This window comes from Ammospiza caudacuta, chromosome 1 (genome assembly GCF_027887145.1).
Source record: "Ammospiza caudacuta isolate bAmmCau1 chromosome 1, bAmmCau1.pri, whole genome shotgun sequence".
Taxonomy (NCBI): domain Eukaryota; kingdom Metazoa; phylum Chordata; class Aves; order Passeriformes; family Passerellidae; genus Ammospiza; species Ammospiza caudacuta.
In genome coordinates this window covers 41,509,989-41,526,431 of record NC_080593.1, presented here as the reverse complement: position 1 = coordinate 41,526,431, position 16,443 = coordinate 41,509,989, and the positions used below count along the sequence as shown (strand labels likewise).

At 37.3% G+C, this 16,443-nt stretch overlaps 1 protein-coding gene across 1 annotated transcript in view; it reads right to left on the bottom strand.

Moving 5' to 3' along the window:
- Positions 1–507: 507 nt before the first annotated feature.
- The window catches only part of RBMS3 (RNA binding motif single stranded interacting protein 3), a 443,341-nt gene continuing 427,405 nt past the window's right edge, over positions 508–16,443 (bottom strand). Inside the window, exons 12-14 of the mRNA XM_058819606.1 lie at positions 13,111–13,191; positions 10,463–10,590; positions 508–6,634 (exon numbers count right to left, since the gene is read on the bottom strand). Coding sequence (XP_058675589.1) covers positions 6,628–6,634; positions 10,463–10,590; positions 13,111–13,191 — 216 coding nt within the window. The 3' untranslated portion in view covers positions 508–6,627. The remainder of the gene's footprint in view (positions 6,635–10,462; positions 10,591–13,110; positions 13,192–16,443) is intronic.

Genomic DNA, 16,443 nt, shown 5'->3' with positions numbered 1-16,443 from the left:
TGAGTGAAGCAGCCACAGGGAATGCACCAAATACCTTGCTCCCTGTGAGATATGGCTGAGGAGGCAGTTTACTTTCCACTTTCCTTTCAAGATGAAGTATGGCTCACTCTACCATGCTTAGGCTGTACTTATTCCACAAGTAAAGATTTTCTGTCTTCCATGTGGCAACTTTTGCCCTGAAGTCACTCTTTAAAATAAACCTCAGAAGCAGAGGCAATGTTCTTCTAGCAGGTGCACAGCTGAGAGCCTGGACAGCAGATCCCCACCAGCAGTGTACATTCAGTCCTGGTGGGAGAAGCGCTTCCTCCTGGATTTCACCTCCTGGCACGGGGGTGGCTGTGCAGCAGAGCTGTCCTGTCTCTCTGATTCCTCCCTTCCATTTGGTGAAGGTGCAGAAGAGGCAGACTTTGCTGCAAAGCCTTTCTGCTCCCTCTGTGCTCAGCCACAAGAGTCAGAGCCTTGGGAAGCCTCTCCAGAAAGGTGCCACAAGAACACAGAGTCACCCAGCTCTTTTCTTTCTTTATTTTTTTATTGAAAGCTTCATCAAAGAAAACAGAAGTTTAAACCTAACATCCACTGATCTACAGAAAGCCCCAGAAGTGGGAAAATGGCAGCTATTTAGGACTGTGTTACAAATGGAAAACATAAAAAAAAATCATAGCAGTACAGATCTTTCAGAGACATTCTGAGACATCAGCACACAGATGCCCATATAAATAAGATTCATAATTTAAATGTATCACAGAGGTTCTGTATTCTACATTTTGGCTGCATTGAAGTCTGTAAGGGCTGTAAAGAACCTCTGACCCATTTTTGTGATACATGTTTTCTTGATAGGAAGTTCATCTGCTTTCAAAGCTGCTTTGATTTTTCTTACAGATAGAATCTATTCATTCTCCTTTAAAAAGGAAAACAATTAAAAATTCCAAAATTAATTCTGTATACTTCCTGGTTTTACATAAAATTGTTTTGCCTCAAAAAGATAGTAGAATTTTCTTCTACTCTGAAATACATCATATTTAATAATACTTCAATTACATAAACATCATGTTCTCTTCTTTAGGCTGTATTTTTGGGCTTTTAAAAATATAACTGACTGTAAATTTCACCAAATTCATAAAATTATTATCCAAGAGAAAGACACTTAAAGGCAGAAAATTAATGTTGGGCAGGTACTCTTTTAAGGACAACAGATCCAGATATTGGAAGGTGCTTACACTTGCAGGCTTTGGACCTACAAGGAAAAATGGATTTGTGAACCTGTCAAGGGCTGACATTTTCCACTTCGTTACACATTTTTATTAAGGTGAAAGAACTCAGCTGTCACTGTTGGGGAATTAACAGTTGAACTGAACAACTTCAATAAACACAAGAATTTTTTCTTATCATGGAAACCTGAATCAGTGCTGGGATTAATTTCTTTTACAGCTTTACTGTCATAATTTTTTGTTCAATTTTAACAAAGAGCATGTTAATAAGGGGGAGAAGAAAGGGTCTCTTCTGCCTGCTTTGAGGCACAAAGGTGAATAAATCTCTGGGGTAAATACAGAGCTCTAGCCTATTTGGGTGACAGGAGCAAGATAGAAAAAGTTGGTGCTCTTTTTGAGAGGAAAATAACTCTCCTTACTCTGCATCTTTGCTGCTTGCTGAGATTCTGGAAATCTGCTCCACTGAAGGGGAGGAGAATTCTGCTGCTCACTCAGCCCTCCTTCTGAGAACGTGTGCGTGCATGACTGTGGGTATGGGTATTAGAAATGAAAGGAGTCCTCGTTACTAGAGTCAATTGTCATTAAACAGAAAAGACCAATGCACCAAATGTCAGCAGTTTTGTTGTTTTCTGTTTTGCATTTCCATCACACCGTGACTGTTTTCTTGGTTCACGTGGGCTACCGGGAAAGACCAGGAAAATCCCCTACCCTAGGGCACTTCTTTTATATCCAGACCAATTTCATGTTAAATAAAGTTTTGAAAGGAAATGTTGACCACGCGTGTATCAAACATTACTATCTTCAACTACCACATTTGGTCTCATCACTAAAAATGGATTGATTCATTACTTTAAGCACATTATCACTCTTTAGCATGACTCTTGCTATAGGTGGAGTTAAGTGAGTCTGCCTAAACCTGTTTTGCTCATGTCAACCTCAGCATTAAAATGAAATGGCATGAGGAGCACCATCAAGCTTAAAACCATGAAGCATGGCAATTTTTTAAACACTTAGGATCAGTCTCAATCTTCAGTACCATAAACAACATAATATAGATCCAAATACTATGACATATTAAAAATAAACTTTATTACAATGCAGGCTTCCTCAAATTTGCTGAGTTTTGGTACACATACATACATAAATAATACCCTTCATTTGATTTTTACTCGAGTAAAAATCCATTTGAATGCTACAGTCCAATTGCCCGTTGAAAGTTTAAGCCCTCACTTCTCTAATGACCAGCCTTTATCTTCCAGGTTTGGGCATGCATCCATAGCAGAAGATGATACAATGTGATGCAATTGCTCTCAGATATGCCTCATTCTGCATTACGGTGGATTTCTTGACCAACACAACCAAGGCAGTCTCTTGGTAAACAGAACTACACAAGTAAGCACAGGCTAAGGACATTTCAAGAGTCTGTTTCACCAGAAGGCAAAAAGAGGACATTCACAACTTGAGGCCTGACTGTCACAGGTGAAAAGTGCTTACAAAACCAGCAGTAGAGCCAGATAGGAAGAAGAGTCCCTCTGCAATCTCAGCGGGAACAGTGAGATTTTTTCAGTGCCCTGATCTACACTCGGGTCAGCACCTGCAAATATAACACTCTCTTCAGTTCCACTGTGTTTTTTTTTTTTTTTTTTCTTTTTTCCCTCAATGATAAGTGACAAGTCCAGGTATTCAGAATTTTCTAGCCATAATTCATAGTTTTCTGACACCCCTTTTGTATTTCTCTTTTAAGGTAAAAAAAATTTACCAAACCTGAACATCCAGATTTGATTACTTATAAGAATTCAGGTGTGATGGAAAGTACGTACGCAGTTCAGTTTATGGATTTGATATTACTTCTAGACCTCCGGGCCAGGCACCATTGCCTTAGACATCTAGAGTTGCTTCTGCAATCTTTCAGGAACTCTCCTGATATTTAAAGCTAATTTGGCAAGACAGACAAAGATATTGACTTTACAAATTCAGGTCTTAAAAAAAAAAAATGGAAACCAGAAACTAAACACAGCATAACTACAAACCTTCAAAAAACCATATTAGCCAGAACAGACATAAAGAAAACCAGTTTAAGGTTTCAGAGGCCACCAAGTGACAACACCAATGCAGCAAGTGTGCTGCTATTTCACTGTTCACTTTTATCTCATTTTTAACTTTTAGAAACGAGTTACGACCTTCTGAGCATTTTGTAAGTTCCAAATAAGCTTTTTTCTTACCTTATGATCTATGACTGTTTATAATCAAGGCTCACAGTGTTTACAATTCATAGATTTCAAGTACCAGTTCACTTTTTTTTTTGGGATCAGTAAAATGATGAATTATAGTTAAGGGGTCCATTTTCTTTCCTCTTCTTCTTCCTCTACTTCTTTGTTTTGTTTCTTTTGATTTCAAACACTATTGAACATTATAGCATGGAAAAGAAAGGAAACAATTCTAATACAGAATGCACTTGAAACACTTTAAAGTGAGTGACAGGCACTGTGATATCATGTTGCCTGCCTAGCTTAATAAAAAACACTGAGATTGTTTAACTTTGCTGAAAAAAATAAGAAAATGTTTCTGAATGTATAAATAAAGCAGCAGAGTTTTGAATAGAAACAAGAAGGTACCTCAGCATATTCATCAGCCACATGGTAGCTACCTTGTAGCCTCATTGTTGATAGTAAATGAGACTTTTTGTGTGTCACATTAGAACTAACACAGAAACAAATGTCTTTATTTCATATTTAACTGACTTGTGCCTGGGGTTATCTCCATTTGTACAAATAATTCAGAGAGAGACAGAAAGAAAGTATGTGTAGAAAGGAAGAAAATAAGGCTAGATTGATTTTTTTCCCTCATATGCCCTCTAAAGAAAGAGGGAACCTTTATCCAAGGACAAAATTCAAGTGCCCCTCTCAAAAAGCAACAAGTGATGAGACAGCACATGAAACAGAAAGAGAGGTTTGGGGTTTGTTTCTGAATTAAAAACATGTTGGGGATGATGTTGTTCTTTTACTTTGGCATTATCTGGTTTTCAGAAGTGCTGAATACCAACAACTACTTTGGAGGAAGCAGAAGTTTTAGCACTTCTGAAAATCAGGCCCTCTTCCTACGGTGAAGAACCATGAGAACTCCCATTTCTCTCTTTTCTGTGTTGCACACCTAGCAGCATTTACTTGAGAAACCCCCTCCCCCCTCCCATTATGTTAAAAAATACGATCTTGTTTTATCAATTTAAAAAAATAATTGTGTTCTTTTCCCCAGAAAAGTCAGGTTAGGGAAACACAGACCTCTTTTTAAGATTGGGCAGCTGAATCAGATTGATCCAAAACATATGTTTTCATTTTCTTTATTTTTAATGGATACCCTGTGTCTAATCCACCACAGTAAATGTGATGAGCCTTCCCCTCTCTTCTGGATGGAGGAAAGTTTAAAAATGTTTGGTTTAATATTTACACATAGATATGTGTGTATGTATGTATATATGAAATGCTGCTTTACTTCTGCCTCCTTAAGGAAAAAAATCATCTTTTGACTTCCTTCTCACCTTTTTCATTTGTCTGTTTAGAAGAAGTAAGGGCCATAATAAAGATTTATATATGGAAAGTAATTGTCATTCCTAAAACAGGTTTTGGTGGATTAAATTTAATTTTTTTTTGCCTGATCATACTAATTAGTGATTGTCAGCCAACATATTAAGACAACAGAAATCATAGCAGAGAAGAACAATTTTTAACTTCCCGCCTGCATGACAATACGACGTAATTTTCAAAATTTCCGCTTGTATGGGAAAGCTAAAATGAGAACAGATATCAAGTTTGCTTTCTCTTATATCTACCTGGCAACTCAAATGCAACACTGAGAAATAAATGCACAATTAAGGTGGCTATGCATGCTGGACGATGACAAAGACTGAGGTGAAGAAATGAATTGGTATGTTAGAATTCAGAAGGAAGACTGTTGTTTCAGTAGAAATACCAAAGATCAGGTAATTAAAGAGAAAAACTCCCCAAAATTAAAGCCTGCCTGGACAGATTAGTTGGTAGCCCAATCCCCCTTGCTTTGGAATGTTCTCCAAAGCACATAATCAAAAACTTGGACAGCTTCTGATACCAACTATTCTGAAATTTCCACTACAAACATATGCAGTATGTAAATCACCAGTGGAAGATAGTTTAAACAAACAAGAAAGTAAGAACTGGTCCGGCCATGTAGGTCAAATAAAGATAAAAAAAAAAGAAAAAAACCCTCTATCTTCTGGACTGCGTTAGGGTGTCACTTCATCTTTGGTATAAAATAGGCCATCCATAGGCTGCATTTGTTCACAACTAGGAAAGACTACAGAAATTGTCAACAATTTCTTCTATCTATTGCTTTTTTTGCACTTTTTTTGACCATAAGCTCCTATCTACTTAAGTTTTTTTAATGCTCTTAAGCTAGGTTTTTGCAATGTGACAAGCAAAGCAGACTAAAAACTTCTTAAAGCTCATAAAAAAGACTGCAGATAAAAAGCACTAATGCTTTTGCTAGCGATCACGCTTCGTAAATAAAAAAATCTGCATTCTGCAAGAAAAAAACCCTGCATTCTCTATAATGCAGCAAGTTTTTTTCTCAATTCAATAACTTTACTGTAAAATGCTTTAGCCTTCTAGATTTTTTTTCTGTCAACACTTAAGACAAAGTTCATAAAAGTCCCAGCATTTTTCCAATCCTTTCAGTTGCCACAGTTCCTTTTATCATCAACTTTTCTTCAAAAGAAGAAAATCATTTTCTTTTAAACTGTACAGTTTATTTTTTGTTCACCCCAAAAACTCAGTCTATTAAACTTCTGCACCAGCACCGGTGTGAGCAGTTTCAATTCATTCTCGGGTTTTCTAACAAGACGTTGACAGCTTGCCTTGAGAGCCTTTGACGTCCTTAAAATTAAGGCAATTAAGATTCAAGATAAACCTTACCTAAACATTTCTTTTAAAAAAAACCAAAAAACAAAAAACCAAAAAATACTCTAGATTAAAACAAGAAGAAAAAGAAAATTAGAGAAAAAGAGTAGCTTAATTTTTGAGGAAGACAATTGGTTTTCATCGCAACTTGCTCCCTCTTGACATCATCAGTTTTTCTGCTTAAAAAAAAAAAATCTAGCTACACCTCCAGGTAAATTCTGAATTCAAATGTTCATCCAGATGAAATGTCAACCCAGCATTTTTCCTCTGGGTTTTTCTTTTAGTTGAAAAAAAATAGCAAAAATAAAATTGTCAGACTACATGACGGAACCATTTGCACAGCACATAAAAACACTGTTTTGTTTTCGTTGGGAAAGGTAGAAAAAAAAAAGCATTCATTTGACGCCTGTGCAAACTGGAAGCCAACTTCTTGTTCAGTGAAGTTTCTCCATTCAAGGCAAAGATTTCAGACCGACATTCTTCAGTCCTGTTTATTGTCTGTAAAAACAATTGAATTAAAGTGATCATTAAGTCAAAACAACTTTGAAATAGCCTCCTCTCCTTTTTTTCCACCCAATTCCCTTTAAAAGTTATCCAAGCTAAACTGACTTTGCAGCTGTTTAAATATGATACCACCACTAAGCTGAAAATAGTGAGGCAAAAATAGGGAACTCCTACCTTGGGGACATTAACACATCTTAAGCAGATGAATTTACTCTTGGAATGCTAGGCATTAATAGGCAGTCTAACTGCACCAAAATGAGATGAATACATGGCTTAACACTGTGTAAATCTTTCACAGGTAATTCAGTAGGAGGGTGAATATTTTCATAATAACAAGTGCCACTATTTATTTTGGGTATTAATAATAAAATGAAAGATAAAATTACAATAAAAGAATACAACCAGTTTGCTAGAAAGAGCACATTTTCTGATGGCAAGAACAATTACACTGTGGAGCAGTCTGCTTAATGAGCCAGTTAAGGCTAACTTAGCAGAAACCTTCAAAGCAATATTAATTAGAAAAATATATATTTTTTATCATCTAGTGTAACATCTTTCTTAATTTATCACAGAGAATAAGGAAAATAATAAATCTTCTTCCTACAGAAGATACCTCTCATTTTATGTTTTTGATGTTTCATGTCACTTAAAGATCTGTCGCATCTAGCTTATTTGAAAAAGACTGTATAAGATCTTTAAGAGAGGCCCAAAACCTACATAAAAATTATATTCTGTGTCTGGGGCTATTTGTAAGGGTCAGCTGTTACCTTTCCCAGAGTCTTTAAAGCTTACATGGAAAAAATCCTTTCCTGACCAAAGTTCAACACAAGAAAGTCCAGCACCTTTCCTTTTGCAAATATTAATGCATTTGCCTTGCCTAGTTTAAAATAAATTTTAAAATTAGGAGTTAAATTTGAAGAAAGTTGATGACCTAACATTTGCCACAGAACTTTTTGTCTGGGAGTGTAAATACAGAACTACAATTTTAAATATTAAATTTGCCAAAGGGCTTTTTCATTGCATTCATTAATATTTTGGAAGTTAAGAACAGATTTATGTGGAATGCAACAATTAATTATTTTCTTCTGATTTTCTATGCATAATTTCTGGTAGGACTACTCCAGTTGGAAGCTCATCTCCTGAGATTTTACTGCCCCTAGGGGTCAAGTGGCTGCCATAGGTGTGAAAGTCCAATATCACCAACACAGCACAAGCCCTCTAATCTAACCTGGCATTGAGTTTGCCTACAAAAGGCTCTAGAAAAACACATTTCTTTCCACATTTAAAATCAGAGTATGTTGTCCAGCAGAGTTTTGCTTGGAGGTAAGAGAATATACTTTTTGGTTGCAAGGATATCCATTGATCTCCACTTCATAGTCTTCATGCTTTAATGTGCAAAATTAAATATTTACAAGGAGAAACGGGAGTAGGGTCTAAAATAATTAAGGTGATTTCCTCATCAAGTAGATTCCTCTGCTCAGAATCAAGGGCTTTTTTTATCTACACAATATGTAGCCAGGTTTTTGCCATGAAGTTGCCATTTCTGAACTCTGTGGGTGGGATCCTCAAGTACAGCATTCAGCATATTAAATAAAAGAACACGTATGCTGATTAGAAAGTGGAATTTAAATTCCAAGTTTCATGGTTTATTTTTACTTACAAAGAGAGTACAGAGTCCTTATACCACCCAGTTCATTCTTAGTACATTTTCTCTCCTTCGTTGCCTGCAATTTCATGATTGTTGCAAAGAAAATAAATGTAAGGAAATATACCATTATAACTTTTCTCCTGACTGATCAGCTCCCAAGAAATAATTTTATATAGTCTGCCTGTTCTTTTGCCTATATCTGCCAAAATCATTATCAAGTCATGTAAATTATTTTCTTATATCTCACGCTGACAATCATCGTTTTGTATCTGGCATGATGTTTGTTATTAATAAATATGCCCTTTGAAAAGCAGAGTAATAAAATAATATTTTAATTACAAAACAAATTCACTTGGTTTTATATTAAGAGTCACTGGAATATTCCATCAGAAGTTAATTTTTAAAGACAAAGATTGTGTATATTTTTGGTTTTTTCTACAGCTTCCCACACTGCATTTCTGTCTGCAACTGGCAGTTATAAATAGAGGGCCAATTTCAGACTAAAAAAAATACTGAAATAAGCACAATAAAAAAAAAAATATCTGTGGTGGATCTGCCTGTCTGATTAAAAAAGAAAGAAAGTCCTCTGAATATAAATGCCAGTGCCATTACAAGTATATTCATCGCTGCAAAAAGGCTGTAGCTGACAAGGAAAGATGAGGGATCTCATTTTCAGGGAATTCACCACACGAGCAAGAAACACAGCATCCATTTCAATAAAGAATTGCAATGTAGTTTTCTCCTATGCTGGAAAAATGCCAGAATCTGCAGCTCACAGCTATGTTATGAGGGCTTCTAGACCTAAGTCCTTTTTCTTTGAGATGTAAGAGAAAGGGAACTGAGACACAAAAATCATCAGATCCAAGTGCTACAGAACACACTCATTAAAACAAGTCAACAGGATGGTACAGACACATATTTCTCTCTTTGCCTTTGATATGCTGTAAGTATTTTGCAATCATTTATTTATAGGTGCTAGAGAGACTGGCAGCTAGAAAGGATAAGCATGCATAGTGTGTGTCTCCAATTGGGTAGCTTGTGATTGATTGTTTTTGCAATATGTACATACAGATATAGGCATGACAATAAATAGTCTTCTCTTTTATTGTGGTCAAAACCACATAAATCTGAAACCATTTGATACTCATATGGTAGAAAAACAAATGCATCTTTCACTTCCAGAGGTCAAAAATGAAGTAAAGCAATTGACAAATTGTTATAATTCTAATCTTTTCTATACCAGCTTGTATCTGATGCCTCTGTAAGTACAGAGTCATGATGCATTGACTGACATATCTATCGTATTTCTTGTCTGGCTATTTCTCTACTTTCTTCCCCAAGATAAAACATGTATAATTCTATTTTCAAAGTGATGCTGGTGTTCAATATACATGTATTAATGAAAGACTGGATTTGTGCTTCTTCCTAGAATCTGACCAACATTTATCAATCCCAGTGAGCATCCTGTCAATATGAAACCTTCCCTTTGTGAAGATTTTTATTGTAGCAAAGAGAAGTTGTGTTTGAAGAGATTATTCTGAAGATGAAGGGACTCTTTAGAAGTTTTAAATACAGCTGTCAGTTTATAAAGTTTGAACTTTCCAAGGTATTCCATGGGAAGTAAACAAAGGGAGCAGAAGAATGGAGACAGATTGAGCAGTGCTTCTACCCACCTCCTTCTTATCCCTCTTCTTCCATTTCCAGGTTTTGCCTATTCCGTATCTGCATGGCAGTTTTGCACAATCACAAATACCAACTTGGGGTAATTTATACTGCTTCATTAACTACACTTTCAGAAAGAAACCTTTACATGTGCCAATGTGCGCTGTGCCAATATTTTCACCCCTGCAAAATTTAAGCCCTTTTTAACCTCTGATGCCAGATGCTGCTTTAGCCCAGCATGATGATTGTTAACACAGTTGTTGAGATCCTTCTGAGTCCAGAAAAGCAGCAGACAGTTAAAGAGCATATCACTGTGGGCAGGAGCTCAAGGACATTTTGCCAAATTGAGGACGTCAGCCAAAACCTTTTGCTAATTACAGTGCTATATATCCAGAATTCATCAGAACTTAACAAAGCTATTCAGAATTTATATTTCTGAAAGAGGGAGTCAAATTTGGCCTGCTATAATCAAGAAGCAAACCCTTCTGACTCCAAAGCCTATGCCTACTTACTTAGACTGTTGGTAAGAATATGCAGGCGCATGTTCACTGGATGTTTCCACTGTCATCTGTTGCTGTTGACCACTGGCTTCCTGTGATGAAGATGCTACTGTCTGTGGAGAAGTATCAGCAACAACACCCTAGGGAACCAAATGAGAAGATGAAAAACTTAAAAATTTTGCTCATGGCAGTGAATTGCGTACAAGAGTTCAGCACCAGCTCACCTTTCACACATTTCTCTAGAGATCGAGAGAGTTTGAGGTAGCAGAACCACATGCTAACACAACAAACTCCATCAGTTTTAGAAAGCTAATTCAGCAACAAGAAGATTTCTCAACCTACCAGCAGAACTTTGCTCTCACAGGTTGCAGCAAAAAACACCCTCCTCAAGGGCAGTTCCCTGCCCATTCAAAGCTAGAGGCAAATCTTCTGATTTTGGTGGATTCTGAGTTTTACTTGGCTTTTTCACAATGTATACATACCTCTTCTAATTCTTGATTAGCTAGCCCAACTTCACAGTGAGTTCACATTTATTTTGTTTGGTTTAAAATGCAATAAAGGCAGAATCTAGACCCACCACTTTCCACTTTACTACACATCCAAAAGAATTTGAGTCACCTTAGAAGAATGTCCTCTTCTACATACTGTCTCTATACATGTTCCCTTCAAAAATAAATTTGCCTTACACTAAAGACTTTAATCTGTTAAGTCAAAGCTCCAAAGAAGTTTTGTTTTGTTTATATATTTGCAAAAAGTAGATAAGTAAATACATAAAAGATTATATTCATGAATGTAACATTATGCACAATTTCTTATCCTATTTAGACAGTCTGAACTTGGTTTAAGTTTTTTGTATGCTTTCAAAGCAAGATACATTTTCTTTCCTCTACTCTCATGCTTGGTGTGTTGGTCTCATGAATAGCAAGTATCTTCAGGGAACATACTTTATTACTCTATTGCACACAACAGAGCCAGAAGAGGGAGCACAAAGCACTTGCTTTGTTTTTATTTGAGCCTCGTGTAAACAACAGGTAGTTTATTTTAAAGCATCTGTTAAAATATCAGTTTCATTTTTCAGAAATTCTTTGTATCTACTGCTTAGCAGACTGCCAGTATTATTTTTTTCTGTCTACTTCCTTGTCTTTATCCTTCTCCTTTTGTCCACCTCATCTTGAGATTGTAAACTCTCTGGGGCAGAGACTGTATTTTTTGGTCTCTGCTTGTGGAGCATCCAGCATGGTAGGGTCCTGGTTCATGATGCTACATGAATACAGATAAACATTAACAATAATCATCATCACTGGATAAGAGCAAAACAGGCTATAGATTCAGATAACATTTTGATTATTATAGTAGATAATTATGACATTGAGTTACTTTAGAAGGCATGACTGCACTAGCAAGGGATAGGGAAGAGGGCTTGACAAGTAATTCAAATTAACCTTAATTCTCATTTGGACAGGTCAGCATGGTGTGCAGACAACCCCATGATATGAACCACTCTCTCTCCCACCATCTCCTTTTAATTCAGATTTGTATCTGCCTGATTTAGACTTAAGAATGGCAATTGAAAAGAGGCACTCACAGTGCATTTGCAAACAAATGAGGTTTAAGGCAGAATCATACCGAGGCAAAAAAGACTGAAACATAACTAGCTCAGTACAACAGAACAGCAGTAGCCTTTCCTGTGGGACCTTATCTGGGAATAATTGCAAAGAACCAGGAGGAAACAGGATAAGCCCACTTGACTGCTGGTGAAGCCACGCCAGCAGTACCACTAACTCACATCCTCAAAGCACAGAGTAGTAATAGCACAAAATCCAAAGGTCACACAGATGAAGACAGAAGTACAGAGACCCTGGCACTCCTTGCCTTACCCCAGAGTAGGGCAGAAGTTGTTAATAAGAGAGGGTAGTGCCAAAGAGAAACACACAGGGAAGAGGATGCCAAGGCTCCCTCCTCTCGCTGTGCTCAGCTGCCCTTATGAAGCTTCACAGAAGTGGAGGCCAAGCTGACGCTCTCCCAGCAGCTTGTGGTCTACAGGGTTGAGTAAATACTTACTCATTAGACTGTCATCAGCATGACTCAGCCCCAAGGAGGGAGGGAGCGAATCCTTCCTCAAGGATGAAAAGCACTCAGTCAGTGCAGCATCCTCCACGTCTGTATATACAAGAGGAAGGTTTCCATTGCTCAATCACTTTTTCTGGTGGCTAAATGTTTCAGCAATTACCTATGCTTGCTAAGGACCGCATCAAACCCTCTTGCAATCTTCTCTTCTTGAAATCTCTTTTGGTTTCGTGGTCTGCCTGCTGGGTTTGTTTTCCTGTCTCTTCCCATCTCCCTCCCAAGTACATGGGGAAAAAATAGTCATAATCACTGATGTTTTTATTCCATGTCCTGCTGTACAACAAAACAAATGCAAAACAAGAGCCCTTGCAAATAATTTAAAAAATAAAAAAAGAGGGGTTAGAGAAAAGAAGGAAAAGGAAAGAAAGAAAACAAAAAGAGAAGTGCAGTCCTCATTTAATAAGCTGGAAGCTTCCAGCTACCACTCCATAAAGAACCTTTAGGCCCCTTTCAAACAACAGGTGCACAAAGACATAATAAGTAAGAGTTCTGTTCCCCCTTCACTCTGCTTTAATGGATGGAGATAAACTTACTTCAATAGGGACAGCTGTTGGAGGCACAGGAGTGTACTGGGGAATGTAGGTCCCTTGCATAGGTGCAGCAGCAGTCATATACTAGAACAAATCAAAAGCAAATGAAAAGTAGAAAACCACAATTAAGATGCACAAAACCATGTTAGAAAAATGACATTCTTTCAATTTCCCATAGAGGGCTTTTAATAAGACTGTAGCATATTATTTCTTTTAAGTAAGGACTTTGGGTACAACTTACCCAGCTATAAAAAATCATAATCTTGAACTTCAAACTCAGGTCATATCTAAATATAGGCAAGTAAACATCTCACTAATAAAAGCAGATTGTTCTCTAAAATTAAGAGACTCCTATTTGCACTTACAAAAAAATCGGTGGAGACATGATAGCAGTATACATACATACATATATATCTATATATATCTATATATGTATATATATCTTATCTAATGACACCTACAACATCTACAAAACATGATGCATGAAATTTGAGAGGTTTATTCCAATCTATATTTACCCCATCAACAGCAGAAGTTGGGTTTACAGGGATACAAAGCTGCTGATAGGTGCAATCCAAGACAGGAGAAATAGAGCAAGAGCAAGATCCGTCTGGAGTTTCTTCTTTTGTACACAGGTACCTTAGCTAAATTCTTATGGCTTATTCTTACTATCCAGGGATCTTTCCTATTTTGAAACTTGTGCAAATTATTATAGCAACAATTTGTATTAGCTTCTCTGAACGACGGTCTCTCCCAAGTACTACAAGACAATCTTTTTTAAAATTCATGTATGCATGTGAATTTTGTCATTGCTATGGCACTGATTTCTTTATATACAGCACTTCTCAAAAACCTCTTGAGCTGAATGCAGCAGTCAATGACTGCTGATATTAAGTCCTTAGATCTATATGTACTTTTCTTTCTAAAATCCAGTCCTAACTACATATCTTCACTGACGAGAATCTCAGAATGTGCCCAATCCCCCAACTGACTGTATGACACTTCCACTACATGTTATCTTCAAAGACACACCAAAGATCTGAATCAGCCCACAATGTATTTGATGAATTTTAAAATGAGTTAAATATAGCTTTGCTTCCTGGCAGAGCTAGGAAGTGCTTGCAAGATTTTATTCCGCTGTTTATAGTAAAATTTACATTTAAAGCACTCTCCCACCTCAATTCTAAACTAACTGGATGGTTTGATATGCCTGTCACAAACATGCATTGTGAAATTGCAAAGTGGGGTGAAGACTGCAGCAGTGCTGGAGAAACGCCTAAGGGAATGACAACAGCATATGTAAGAATCTTACAGCTAAACTCTGAAATAGTCTTTCAAGTAGAAGAAAATAAAAAGTATTTAAGTGAAATTGTTTTCTATTAAAAAACTAAGTGAGGATCATATGTGACATAGAAGGCATACTTGCAATATGAGCAGCATATGGTGTTGAGAACCACCACAGTATTTTTTCCCAAACTCACAGTGTTTTCCTGAACTTGAGCAAAGAGAGAGGAGTGCCCTCAGTGTCTGTGTGCCTGTATCAGGCCATGTCTTTCTGCAGCTCTTTTTCCTTGTTCTTCAGGAAGAGAATTGAATTCAATAGTGTTTTATACGAAGGTTAACCCCCAAAAAGCATTAGGCCAACTCTCCCTATTGTACTCGGTGCAGTTGGGCTGTTCTCCTGCCTCACAGATCAACAGCTAATGAGAGTGCTACAGTGGAGTGTTGCAGAGCTCCTTCTGCTCCATTCATTCTGCCTTGTAACATGCCCTCACATGTTGGGAAGACATCTGTTGTGTAGCATTGTTCTAAATGTGTCAATATTTAACATTAACCTAAAGCACACATTCTTAGTGCTCTGCAAAGACCTGCAAGGGTTCTAACATCCATGCAGTCCAACTTCACTTGTACAAATATATAGAGAGTTTATTTGAAAGTGTTAATTTAAATAATTAAGTGGTATCATTCAACTTGAACTTCCCCTGTTGTCTTCCTTGAACCTGGCGGAAGAACAACATTCAGACTCCTATAAGATGCAGTTGTCTGCCATTCCCCACCTTACACACAAACCCATCTGACTTAATATACAAACAATTAACTACTCAACTGCCCGTTAATTCAGATCACTCAGTTTTTGCAAAATCCTTTGGCACTGTGTTCTGTACAACAATAGAAACTGTCTGGGAATTACTGATGTCTTTGCTGTCTCTAAAAGCACTGCTCTCAGTAGGTGTGCAGTTTCTTACTCTATTATTTTTTATCTCTTGAGGCAGATCCTGATCTTACTTTTCATCCTCCTTCATGTTGCTTCTTTCACTACCAGACAGTTTTCTCTAGGGAAAACTGTACTGTTAACTTGAGTGTCACTGGTGGCCCTGGCCAAAGCCTGCTTGCCCTGGTCTTTTCAGATACTCACACCTCCTGGTTTCATTTTTTTTTGCAGAAGTTTTAACTGCATTCAGCCAAACAGCGATGATTTAAAGCACTGGAGACCAAAGCTATGGAGTTACTTGCCAGACTCCCTGGAGAACTGTAGGAGAGTGACTACTCCACTGTATATAACACTCTGCACGTCTAAATATCTGTACTAATAGTGGATCAGTTTTTCTGAAAAATCCTTAGAGTTCTATAATTAAAAAGAAAAATGTTGTTGGCCAAATTAGTTCCACCAATGGCACAAATGAAGTCAAAGTACCTGTGGCAAAGATTTTGGTCACAGGAAAATTTAGCCAAGCTTCAGTGCTTCAGAATACTGGTGCTTTATAAATGGCCCTGGATCACACAGCAGCAGTGGTCTGTATCACTGGTACAGACATGGTGCCCTTCAGTGGAATGTCCAAACATATTTAATGCCTTCCTCTTTACAAATGTAAAGATACACTCACCATTTCAGGCAAGAGTTATTGGGCCAGCAATTAAACATGTTATGAGGGTTGGAACTGGTTCTCTGTCTCCAGGGTCTCACTGAAGGGTTCACTGAGGTTCTGTAAAAATCTTTACCAACCTATAAAGGACAAGTATGACTTTGTTCTCAGAGACACATATTTGGTGTCTAGTATCTGAAGTCCCCCTCACATGCAGCACAAGGGAGTCCCAGCTGAGACCACATGAATTTGGAGGTGTCTGCCCTGCTGGATCAGTTTCTACCATGGGAAGTAGTGCTGGGAAGCTGCTTCAGCTTAGGTTGTTTACTAACAGTGTAATGAAAAAGGAGACAGATTAATTTTTTTTTATAACTGACACTGGCTCAAGCAAGTTTACATGTATTTCTTTCCTTTGTGAACTACATAATCCTAATTCTCTGATCTCACAGGATAAATAAAGATTACACAGTGC